This window comes from Rattus norvegicus, chromosome 6 (genome assembly GCF_021556685.1).
Source record: "Rattus norvegicus strain SHRSP/BbbUtx chromosome 6, alternate assembly SHRSP_T2T, whole genome shotgun sequence".
NCBI classification, from domain to species: Eukaryota; Metazoa; Chordata; class Mammalia; order Rodentia; family Muridae; genus Rattus; species Rattus norvegicus.
The window spans coordinates 74246837-74259934 of NC_141539.1; the positions used below are offsets into that span (position 1 = coordinate 74246837).

The following is a 13098-nucleotide window of genomic DNA, read 5'->3' on the forward strand; positions in this document are numbered from 1 at the left end:
TGGAGAAACCAGGCCAAAAAAAAGGGGGGGCATACCTCGGTAATTAAGTCTAAGTGTCAACAGTGTGGTATGGTTATCATGTATCCTTGCAGGGATGTGAAGGGTACTACAGCACTAGGTTACATTCCTAATCATGAGGAAAAAATGTCACATAAATCAGACTGAGGGATACTTGTGAAAATATTTTATACATTGTCCACAAGACCATTAAGTTCATGGAAAAACAAATGAACAAAACCGACAAAGAGCAGTACAACAGAGATTCAAAATAAAACACGAAAAGCAAGGTAACTGTCACACACCAGAGGAAACGAAAGGGACGGGTCAGGTAATGGTACCATGGCATGCTACCTAGAGTCCTGAGAGGACAGTGAGGAAAATAGGGTTGGTGAATCCATATCCCATCCCAAAGCGAATTTCCTCATTCTAACAAATACATGACAACAATCAGCACACCACAGGAGGAGACTGAATATGGGAAAAAGAACTCTTTTTCTACTTCTCTATATACCTCAAACTACACTGAAATAAAATAGCTTGCTCAAAAATATACTGAGTTTTGACTCTCACACCCTTGCTAAGGTCTTATCAGCTAAGGACAACATGATTTCTAAGCCAGAAAGATTCACTGCACAGTCCCCTTCCTCTGCATGTTAAGTATCTAGGACACCAAAAATAGATTTCAGTCCTTGGAGATGGCAAACCAAGACCTATGCTCAGCACTAAATGTTTCAAAAGCATAAAACCAGCAAAATTAGAGATTTACACATGAGATAATCGTGAGATTGCTGTTGACATTGAAGGACAGAAAGAATCCAACAGTCTCAATATATAAACATGATCTATTTGTAATAAGAAAAAATATATACTTGTCAATCAAGACTTAGAATTAAATAAACATATTTTATTAAAGTTTTATAGCAATAGCCTGTTTTCTGAAAAGCAAGAATTTGCAGAACAATGCCAATTAATGCTTATAAAAGGAATATTTTAACTTTATAAACTGAAAATCACATATCCCGAAGTTAGACTGCAATAATTAGGAATTCAGAAAGAAATGATTCAGACAACTATGGAACTAGATTCAATTCACACAATGCAATGAAAGAAGTAAATACCAGAGTGTCTGTGCTCCATTCCTTAGTGTTCAGTACCTGTGGCAGGTACAGTGAGAGAACTACACTCATACTGTATCAGAATTTCTCAAATATACTCAGTCCTAAAGGCAGGAAGATTTTATTTTTCGAACTGAGATCCAATTATGAAGTCTACTGATCATGAACAAGTATTTTCAGAGAGACCATCATATTATGGCACATCTGTTAAAACCTGGAGATCAACACCAGTAGAGAATGTGAATTCACCAGGCTTTCTAAGGCTTCTCTTTAAGAATTTCAGCAACCTATAGCAGTGGCGACAGATCAAAGCTCCTCTCAAGACCTCACATGATTGCCTGGTTCTTCTCTCTCCAAGCATGGCAAACTGCCCTCTATTTCCTTGGATCTCCCTTTTACTCCTGGGACCCCAAAATCCTACCTGTATCTACCTTCCATTAATTGTCCCATGGCTTTCTTTACTAACAGATCAAGAACCAATTCAGAAATAGGACCTCAACACCAGAACTACCCTATGCTTTTTAAGAAGCCTATTGTCGCCATTTAATGATTTATTTGTCTCTCATGAGTATACGTCTTCACCTGCATGTGTGTATATGTACCACATGTGCAGATCCTGTGCGAGTCAAAAGAGGGCACTGGATCCACTGAACTGCAGTTAAAGGTGACTATGAGCCACCTTGGGGGTGCAAGAATTGAACTCAGGACCTCTGAGAGAAGGATGAGTGTTCTTGACTGCAGAGCACTCTTACTGGATGGCATCTTTGGAAGGTCCTTTCTCATAATCTCATGGCAGAGCTTTACAGTTTTTAATTTTTTAAACTACATTTTACTTTTATTTAAGACTTTTTAAAATTTATTTAATGTATGTTGAGTACACTGTAGCTGTCCTCAGACACACCAGAAGATGGCATCAGATCCCATTACAGATGGTTGTGAGCCACCATATAGCTGCTGGGAATTGAACTCAGGACCTCTGAAAGAGCAGTCAGTGCTCTTAACCACTGAGCCACCTCTCCAGTCCCTGTATTACTATTTTTTATTTATATTTCATCTTTTCCCTTTTTATCCCTAGAAGTCTACTGAATATATGACTTTAGTTTAGTTGGCTTGTTTTGTTTTGTTTTTTGTCGCTGTTGTTGTTTAATGGGAATCCTGAATGTGTCAACAAGTGGGTATCTGATTTTTGTGCCTTCTCTAGGGCTTTTTTCACTCTGTTGTTTTTTTCCCCTATTTTAATGTATTAATTTTTGTTTTATCTTCTTTTCTTTTCTTTATTTTATTATTATTCAATAGAAACCTGTTTATTTTCTAAGGAGAGACGGGTAAATTCCTATGGGAGGAGGAGTAGAGTGGGACTTGGAGGAATAAAGGAAGGGAAACTGTAAGCAGGAGGGGGAAAGCACTATTTTCAATAAAAGAGAAAATAATAATAACTGCTTTGTCTAAATGAGAAATCTCCAAGCTCTGCACAATAGATGTTCTAGGATTAACAAGTGTTAATGATAAATATCTCAAAAACTCCCGAGCAAAAAATAAAAACTGAGCAAGCTAAGAAAAATGATTAGTAGGAAAGTTTCCTTTTTCTAGAAACTAAAAGAGTGAAATTGTTTCACAACAGAGAAAATAAAATCAGAGCTAGTTCAACTTCTTGTTTTTGTATTAACATGTATGCCGGAAGGGAGAAACCGTTTGTATGTGTAGACAGGGAAAGCCTGAAGTCAGCATTGTGAAGTGTCTATGGATGTGAACTACTTAGAAAGTGGAGACACACACACATTCTGGTGCAACACTGCTCTTTTCAAATGCATCTTTGTATTTGATTCCCATCCTGGCATAATGAATAGTGTCACTGCTGGTTAAGACTTAAAACAGCTGCATTTCTAATTTTGGAAGATTATGATAGATTTTTATATGGGCTGCATGTTAAAAGCAAGAAAGTGCCATGCCAACCACTGGGAGAGTGCTGGGCAGACTGCGGCATGGCTGGGACACGGAGCACCAATCGCGGAACAGCAAAGACAGGGCATTTGGCAGCATTTCAAATGATGGGCTATCTTTTAGCTCAAGCAAAAATAATTCCCTCCTGTGGAGACTTCAGTCCTGTAGTAGCAAGTCTCACATGCCTCTGCTAACATGGGCAGCTACGATGCTCCCTTTAACAGTGTGTACAACTTTCCTTTCCCCCTCTGGATTCCTCTGTAAAGGGTGTGTGTGGGTGTGTGGGTGGGTGTGTCTGTCTGTCTGTGTGCCTGGCATAGAAAGAGACAGACACACGAATAGAGAAATGATTATGGAAATAAGCATATGTTATAACTTTTCCTAGTACAAGGGAATTATCATTGCATTGGAAGAATTCAAGGAACTTTCAAGTGTCTTTTGAGTTTAAGAAACAATCCATACACATAACACTACAAAATTAAATTGATCAATACTAATCAATGAAAACCATACAAACTAATATCCACCATACTGTTCTAAAATTGTATTCAGTATTCTTGCATGTAAATTCTCCTAGATTCAGATTTATTCCCTGAAAAAGGTATCAGTGATTAAAAACAATAAAAACAATTTTTCTTCAAAATTATAGCCTTTCTTCAGGTATTTTAATGAAAGTTCTAGGATTTAGAAATATAATTAAATTTTGTATTTTTTAACAGATACTGACTGTACCACTGACATCCTATTACAATGCATAACTTGGTAAGCAACCATATATTACCATATATATTCAGGAAGTTTGTAAGACAGCAAGACACAAAGCCATTCAAGAACTGTATAAGTAGTCCTCATATTGTAGCACAATGCAATATACTAGGCTGTATGACTGGGCTGTTTTAACGGTATCATAGAAAATGGCCAGGTGAGATAAAGAAACTAAAGAGCTTTCCTATTGCTGCACAGAGAGTAAATAAAGGCATCTGAGTTAAAATCCCTCACTTTGTGTTCAGCCTTTGGTGTTTGGCATGGTATATACTCTCTGTGAAACACAATGAAATAAGAAAAAGAAACTAAGGGATTTGGGAGAAATATTATGTCAAATACATAGAATTAGTCTACAACATTGACTTGTAGCAATAAAAGTATTCTATAGGCTCAGAATTGAGACGTCTTAAGAATAGCAGTTCTCATTTTCTTTAAAAAGAGTCATTAGGCCTGGATATGTCATAGAGGGTAATGTCAGAGAATTCCTTCCACAGAGATCAGAAATGTAATGTCTACTATCACCTGCCACACTCCTCTGAAGATACTGCAGGCATATTTGTAGAGTGTGTGTGTGTGTGTGTGTGTGTGTGTGTGTGTGTGTCTGTCTGTCTGTCTGTCTGTCTGTGTCTGTCTGTCTGTCTGTCTGTCTGTGTGTCTACCTGTCTTTGTGTCTGTGTGCTAAGGAAGTGGTTAGGCTGTGGTCTTCACAGGTAAACTGTGCTCCTTCACCTCTTCTACCTTTCAGAACTGGTTTTTCTTGGTGAAAATGACAGCTGTTGGCTATGTGTGTTCTGAAAAGATAAAGGAAAGCCATTATGATCTAGAAATTTAATTTCTACTTCATTTAATTTTAATTGAATACACATAGCTAGATAGAGTTAGTAGTTTTCACTGTGAGAGAGAGGGCTAGTTAGACTGCAAGTCTCTTAGTCAAATTTTGCATCAGAACTTCATATTTTTAAAAAGATAGATGAAATAATAATACAAAATATTTTCACTCTCAAGTTTAAATTGGGATCACAAGAACCCTTCCTGCCTAACACAATAGAAAAGTAAATTTTTACCATGCTCTAACCTAAAATTTAAAAATAACCTTTATTGTCTTTTTACAGAAATAATGCCAGGGAATATCTATTTAGAGAAGAACATAGAAAAGTTTTAGTACCATGGGTAAATTCTGCAACTCACCTTTTTATGTATCTATGACAAGAAAAGATTTTATTTTTAAGTCCCCAAAATTCACTTGAGAGGGATAAATAAGATAGACTAATAAGACTCTTGGGGTTAAGGGACATAGCTCATTTGCACAGCCTGCTCCACATACAGAAGGCATTTTGCCTGTGGTCATATTTAAAAAACACAAAAATAAAGCCCACTATATTTTCTAGAATAATTATAAGTATGCAAAGTCCTCTGAGGCCCTGTTGTGTCAAGGACCTAACATGCTAGGCTTTAAATACACAGACTATGAACCAACAATCTGAGAAGTAAATGTTAAGAATTTCTGACTACACAGTGACCAAAGAATACAAGAAAAATAGCACTGTGTGTGGTTCTCACTGACCTGTACCCTTCCTATTTAGCTGGATGGCAGTAGAACTGTCCTCAATTAGTGCAGTAATGGATGAAAAGGGAGGGAGTGAACCATTATGATTCCTGGCTCACGTCTTTTGCCTGATGTTAAAGACATAAGCCTGAGGCTAGTTATGTGTAAAGAGAGGACCCTGACATATTCTCTGAAAACCATGACATGTACTCTGACCAAGATCTACAGTGATCTGGACTCCAGTGCTGGTACACATGATTCAACTTTTCCTGTAGGTTTTGCCAGCTGACCCTCAGGCAGAGAAATTGTGCTGTTAGACGAAGACCAGAGATCTAGTCTGGAGACCAGGGATGGGAGGTACTGAGAGAAGCATGTAATGGGATCCAGAACCCCAGAGCATCACCCCCCCATTTCTTCTTGACTTGAAACAGAAGTCTGAGGCCAGCTCTAGGGCCACCATGAATAGAACCAACATGGACACAGGAGCCTATGAGCAAGAGTTCATAAACTGCTGGAGCCCAGCACATTCAGCATCCAGTAATGCACATAGTGATGGCCAAAGCAAAGAGTGTTATCTGGTCTCATGATGGACACATCCACAAGTTCCAAAAGTCATGCTGAAAATGAGGCCACATTTTTCATGAGAGATAATGCAAAATTAACTGCAATGACTTGAAAGCAGGATTGCTTTTCTACAAATACTCTTTTTCTAAAATATAGCCAACTCAATCATAGGTAGAAGACACAGGGCAGATCATCGTAACTGAAAGTGGAACAAAAAACGAATCATTACTCATTCTGGGGTACTTCTACATCAAAATCAGTCACAAAGAAATTTATAGTGAATGCTAAAGCCCAGGTCTTTTACAACCCTAACTAGTCAGTGTTGGATCTGGAAAGGTGCCAGTCATAATCAAATTTGATTTCTGAAAAATGAATAAAACTTCCTCCATATAGTGTGGCATGAGTGGCGAACTGGCCTGCTGCTCTCAAGAGCTCTGTTTCATGTCGTGGATATTTTAGATAGCGACTGAGCCATGCGAAGCAACAGACCATATATCTATGACATGTGTGTACATGACATGATGTCATGAGAATCAATTATTTGCAATTTTTAGAAAGAAATGAGGACACTTCTACAATGAAGTTAGTTTCTCAGGATTATATTTTACACACCATTAAGAGAAAAATAGGATGAATAAATAAGTCATGGTTTTAATTTTGGTCAGGGATGTGAAATTGTAGAAGGCACTGGATAAGCAGTGGCAGTGTTATCCTATTTAATACTGAATATATTTTTTCATTAATTTAGAACTCACTATGTAACTCAGGAAGTCTCCAAATCATGGCAATCCTCCTGCCTCAACCACATGTATGCTGCAACATAGCTGTTTAAGCAAGAGCCTACATAATGGTCTTCATCTGACTGTAGATGAGTCTGAGTCCCTGTATTAAACATTCATTTCTTTCTGAGAGAGAAGAGGACTCTGGTTCTGTAATAAAGATAAGAGAAGTGGATCCCAAAAGTTCATTTCTATGCTTTGTGATAAAACACCATCAGTGCTTCCTGGAAACATGAATTTACCTAACTGGAGAAGTTAATTTTCACACAGGTCGTACAGGATTTCACCTCATTGGTGAAAACTATACGAGGTAAGTAGCATGACCAGGGATAGAGCATTGAGCGTCAGCCTCCAGCACAACCTCAGCTCCTGCATGATGTGGGCAAGTAAAACGGGTACGGCAGAGACTTTCCAATTGCTCTGCTACCCTGAGTCATCATGAAAGCAAGCACTGATGTGATGTAGAATGTTTCAAAGGAATGCTGTCCAGTAGCAAAGATTTTCTTTCTTGTAACGTGTGTGCATAGTGGTATGGCTTTGTTGTTTATGATGCATAGCTGCTGTTCTGGCCTTTGGGGATATGTGATGTATATGTACATGTGCATTCATGGAGCACCAGTGGTCCATGGTGCGTGTCTTCCTCATCATTTCTCATTCCTTGAAATGTGGTTTCAAACCTAACAGTGTGCATCAGGCCTGCCATCCCCAGCTCTGAAGTTACAGATGCAGGGTATCAAGCACAGAATTTTACATGTGTTCTGAGACATTTCATCTCAGCCTCATGCTTATGTGACAAGCATGGGTTAAATGAACCATGTTCTCAGACTCTTGACTCTACATTTTTGTTTCATGCTAAGATTCTTGCCCTGTGTGCAAGAAGGAGGAGGTGCCTTCAACATAAAGCCTAGATGCTCATGTTTAGACCAACCATTCCATGGAAAAGACTTGGAGGAATACAGGACTGTAAAGGCAAGAGCTAATAGGTGGTCAATAGAGGCTAAAACCATCCTGTAATAAAATGAATTTGGTATAGGAATTTGGAAAGTATGGCTTCACAGTTGTACCAAAGTTTTGATGAATCTTTATGAGACCTTTTAAATCTTGCTTAACCTGCCACTCCTCAGTTATCTGATGTGGCTTCTTAGGAATGTCTGCCTAGAACTGGCAAAGAGGAAAGAAGATTACAGCTAGCCCTTATTGTAGCTTTAAGCGAACGATATTCCCGAGTGCTTAATATGACTGCAAGCTTGTTTTATTTCTTGTATCAGCCTATGGAGCAGGGTGTTGCCATTTCACAGATGAGGAAATCATGAATCCCTAAATGACTTGATGAGGATGTGGGTAGCAAAGAATACACAAAGGCATGAGCCCAGATGGTCTGATTCTGAGAACTGCTCAATTAGTGTGCACAGCACGTTATCTTCAGGCAAGGAAAAAATTGAAACAAAACAAAAATCCTGACTCCCAGTCATATGAATGTGTGTGCTATTTTAGTTGCATCTTTAATTCAAAATAGCCAAACCTCACAGGTATTACAGACTGTATCGTTCATAACAGACATGATTGGTACTCCATGTACATGGAATCAGGTCTTCATCATCCAGGAAGAAACTGACTCTTTAGGCAACTACACTGGAGGATAAGGAAGGACACCAGAGGGCAGGGAAAGGAAATGCTGACACTCTCTGGTGGCCGCAGGTCTCCTGTGAGTCCTCTTCAACTTTTGTTCCTCTTACATTTAGGACTTCCAAAAAATTGCTACAACTCTTTAATTTCATGTTTAACATATGGTCCTCTCTGCCTCCATTTCAGCTCCTGTGTCAGTGGCTGAGACCAAGCCAGGAATACCTTCTCACAGGATAGAGACCTGGCTTCATAATGAAGCTGTTGAACATGAAGAACAAATAAATACTCATGGGAGGAAAAAAGCTTTCCATGAAAGTGAAAATAATACACAACCTATTACAAGGATATAAAAAGATAAAGGTGACTTCAAACTGATTGCACATGTGGAAGTCTTAGAGTTCTTGACTATTTCTGATGTGAGCATTTATACAACACATACACAGAAGCATGCACAAGCATGCATGTGCACATGCAAGAATTATTGAGATAATTATTAAAATTTTAAATATTAAAATAAACATACATGCTTTGCTTTGGTGAATTAATCAAGCTTCCACAATAACCCATCATGAAGAACACTGTAAATGACCTTTCAGTTAGATATCATACACTGAAACCTGGATGTGACTTTGATTTGGAAAGATCCATGTGTACTGTTTCCTATTTCAAAACATTGGCTATAAAGTTAATCCATTTCTTAACAGAGAGCAATTGCCTGAGTTGAGAGTGTGGCCTAGAGCAATATAATGTCAAAGTATAGAGCAGCTATGTAAAAGTAACTTTATTCTCCTGTAATAACTGTTTCCAAGGCTTACTACTTCTGTCAACTACCTTGGCTTAGTCCTGGAAGCTTCTAGACCACAGAAAATCTTATTTAGGCTTAGAATATTTCAGCTTCTGAGACTCACTGCTGAATGGGCTCACCCCTTTCTAGCTCTTTCTGACCTCCGCCTGGCTGCTCAACTCAGCTGTTCTGGCTCCAAACTCCTCTGCAAGCTGACTGGTTCAAGCTGGCTTCTCTCTATACCTCTCCTGAACTGCTCTGCTCGACCTGAGACTAACTCTGACAGTATGCTCTAATTTTCTGGTTCCTTTTCAGTCTTAGTACACTTATCCCAGTAAAACTGCCTCCTACATTCTCTGCACTCACTGCCCCTCAAGTAGCTTCCCTTTCCTCCCTCTCCTCCTGAGAATTGAGCATATCCTATTCTGCCAATCTTCCTCTGATCTGTCACTTTCTCTGCCACTCAATTAGATATAACTCTCAAAGACGGGTGCTTCCTCTACAAACTAACTACCTCCATTGCGTGGGATTAAAGGTGTGTACTAAGGGCTGAAGCCCATCACAACTAGAAACGGGTTTTATCAGTAAACAACATAATCCTAGTGTCAACCACATGTGGTCAAATATCCTGCAAGATAGCTAATCATGGTTCTTGGTTTTTTTGTTTTTTTTTTTTGGTTTTGTTTTGTTTTCTTAGCCTAACCCAATCTGTCAACTTCAAAGGAATATTTTGCTGGCCAATGGGTCAAAATGTACTGGTTATAGAAGTCATGTGTTTCAAACAGATCGGAAGGTGAAAGCCAATGAAATACCAAGGAGCAGTTTAGTTTGAGACGAATGTGAAGAAATCTGGCAATGGTGAAAGGTCTCAGAAATCACAGAGGCAGGAGAGGTCACTTATGTCAGAAGAAACAAGCGTAAATAAACTGCCTCAAAATTACATTTTTCTCCAGATTTTCTCTTAGTTTTACTAAGATTCTATGTCAGAAAATATTTCTGATGGTAAAACATTAAATATAAAAAATAACATACTTCCGGCAAAGGAGAAGATTAAATGTAATTGTAGGAAGATAAAAAAACAGACAATTTAGGTAAACAAAATTTAACAGGAAAACTATAGACTTCAAGAGAAAGATCAAAAAGCAGGAGGGATTTTTGGTGAAGATGAACTTGAAGAGCAGTTCGCGAAAATGTTGTGAGGCACGGACACCATTCATATCCAACCTGGATCAAGCAAGGGGTAAATGAGCCATGTTCCTTTGTCCCCACGGCCCTCAGTGCCCTAGGAAGTATCATTTGTCTTCCTTAAGTTCTACTGCTACGTAATCTCTTCAATCCTGCCCAGAGACCAGGACTGAGGACAAGGAGTTAGTGCTGCTAATGACGTTCACAGCTCAGTGGAAGACATCTAAACAAAGTTAAAATGTCTACATCTATCTATGCATGTATGTGTATATGAATGCAATACACATATATTCAAAAGTAAAATGGAGAGAAAAGGAAATTAAATCTAGAAGCCCAAGTTTTAAAAGTCTTCATGTATCTGCCACTGGAGAAAATTTCGCATATGATGGCTAAATAAAGCACCAATTCATGAGTATAGCAGGATGGCATTAGGAGTCATTTTATGTTTCGTCACTCAAGCAGTGTTGGGTATGGGTTTCATCATTCCAACTAGACGTTGGCTAGCCACTTCCACAATCCTTATGCCACCAAAGCCCTACCATATTTAGCAGATAGAACAGATTGCATGGAGATCACGGGTTTTATAACTGGACTGGTGTTAATGTTTCTCTTTTGGTGGCCTTCAGAGCACCTTTCTGTACAGAACACAATAGGACGTGGGGTTAAAGGTTCTAAAGAACAAATACAGAAACCCACAGTCAGAATTGAACAGATAAAGAACTTGGAACACAAAGCTCTAAAATGACACATCTCCATCTTCTCTCCCACTTCCCATAGGATTCAGGGAACCCTGTGGAAAGGAGGCTGGAGGACTGTAGCCGGAGGGGATGGAGGACATCAAGAGAACAAGCCTATCTAAATCAACTGAGCAGGACGCTTACAATCTCAGATAGACTGAATCAGCAAGCCCAGCGTCTTCATGGGTGTACACTGCATTCTCAGTGTATATACTGTAGCTTCTAGGTTAGTCCTTTTATGGAACTCCTGAATATTTGAAGATGTGGGTCTCTTGTTCTTATGCCTGCTCTTGGGGTTCTTTTCTGTCTGTTGGTTTGCCTTGTACAACTTCAATGCGATGATTTTGTTTTATCTTATTACATATTTTATTTTATTATATTTTGTTGTTAAAAAAAAGAATAGGAAAAGTTTTAAATCATGCATGTCTGGATATTACTATCCAGAAAATATACTCGAAAAACAGAATACTTTATTTGCAGAACCATCTGGCTGCGAGTTTAATGTGGATTTTAGATACATGCTGCAAACAATTTCTCTGAATAATTTTTTTGTGTGCTAGCTTCTAGGATTCAGGTACAGTAAACCAATTCAGGAAAACCGCAGAAAAGCACCACAAGGAAGCATGTGACTGCTTCAAATTGTAAAAAAGAATAGTCAAAGCATTTACTTATTGTATTAGCAACAGTTCAGATTCATAAACAAGAGAAAACTATTTCTTTTGTTAAATGAAAATTAATTTGTGATAACAAGCTCTCCAATGCGAGTGAAGCAAATAATACAACTTAGTTACATTCATACAAGACATTGAGGATCAGCAGAGACAAAAGAGTGAGAGGAAGCAAGGCATGGCCGACTAAATAAACAGATGCAGATGTGGAGAATGAAGAGTGGGACATCCATGGACAAACACAGATCAGGGAAAGTAGTCCAAGAAATGAAGTCTAGGAATTTGAAGCTACTGGCCTATAGTCAAAGAGACAGAAGGAAACAGAAGTCAGAGAGCCGAGAGGAGCCATGTAATCCCACTCAGTCAGTAGTGAATCTAATGATAAAATGGAACAATAAAAATCTGGACATAGTTATGATCTCTGCCTCAGGTTTCCATCCTCACAAACTGTGCTTTTCATGAAGGCTACATTTTTAATAGTGAATTCACCCATTTTATTTTTCTGCATTGACACTCACAGTACTAACAGCAATAACTTTCAAATTTTAAGACACAAATACATAGTTGGGCAGACAGAAACACAGCTTTCAACAAATGAGTTAACTAGTAGCAGAGTCAGGGTGGGGCCTAATCTACCTCCTCTGCTTTTGGTCTCGGCATTCAATAACAAATCAGGAGTTCTTTCTACTATTTGGTATTGGTTTCTAGATATCTGGAGACCTGATGGGCACCTTCATATTACTAGTGAGATAACTCTTCGCACTATCATCCAACTCATTCAAATTGGTAAACAGAAGAAGAGTCAATGTGGGTGTGAGGATACGTGTGAGCATGGCTGTAATTATGGTGGGAGTGTCTTAGAGTCTGGGAGGAAGCACACAATAGGAATATACAGTAAAAACTTCCTAGGTGTGACAACGGCCAAATTCTCTTCCAGTTTTCATTCTTTCTTGAAATAGCCTCCTTTGTGTAGGCAAGTCTGATCTGGAGTTCACTCTACCTCAAGTTGGCCTTAACTCATGATCCCTCTGTCTCAGCCTGACAGTACTGAGGTTACAGATCAGTCCAGGTCAGGACTTTTTCAAAACAAGTCTGAAAGTTCAGGTAGACAGAGCTAAAAAGCATCTCATGACTATAAAATGGTATGGTATGTATGCTTTGCATTACTCAATAACTTATGCCCAAAAATTCTTCAAAAGCAATTAATTTATCTACAGACATGGAAGTCTGGAACTTACCTGACAGGACCACTTCAATAAGATCGCCCTCCTGAATGTCACTTGCGATTTTTACCAGCTGAAGGATGTTTTCAGAGGCAGGATCGTGACGGAAAAGCAGGATCTTGTCATAGAGTCCATAGAAGCCACATTCAGGGAACTGCAAATGTG

General features: G+C 38.7%; 1 protein-coding gene across 2 annotated transcripts in view; it reads right to left on the bottom strand.

Annotated features, from left to right (window-relative positions):
• The window catches only part of Prkd1 (protein kinase D1), a 313382-nt gene that overhangs the window by 132032 nt on the left and 168252 nt on the right, over positions 1 to 13098 (bottom strand). For both annotated transcript variants that reach the window (NM_001412095.1, NM_001276715.2), the window contains 1 exon segment: positions 12949 to 13087. In NM_001412095.1, the coding sequence (NP_001399024.1) occupies positions 12949 to 13087 (139 nt within the window).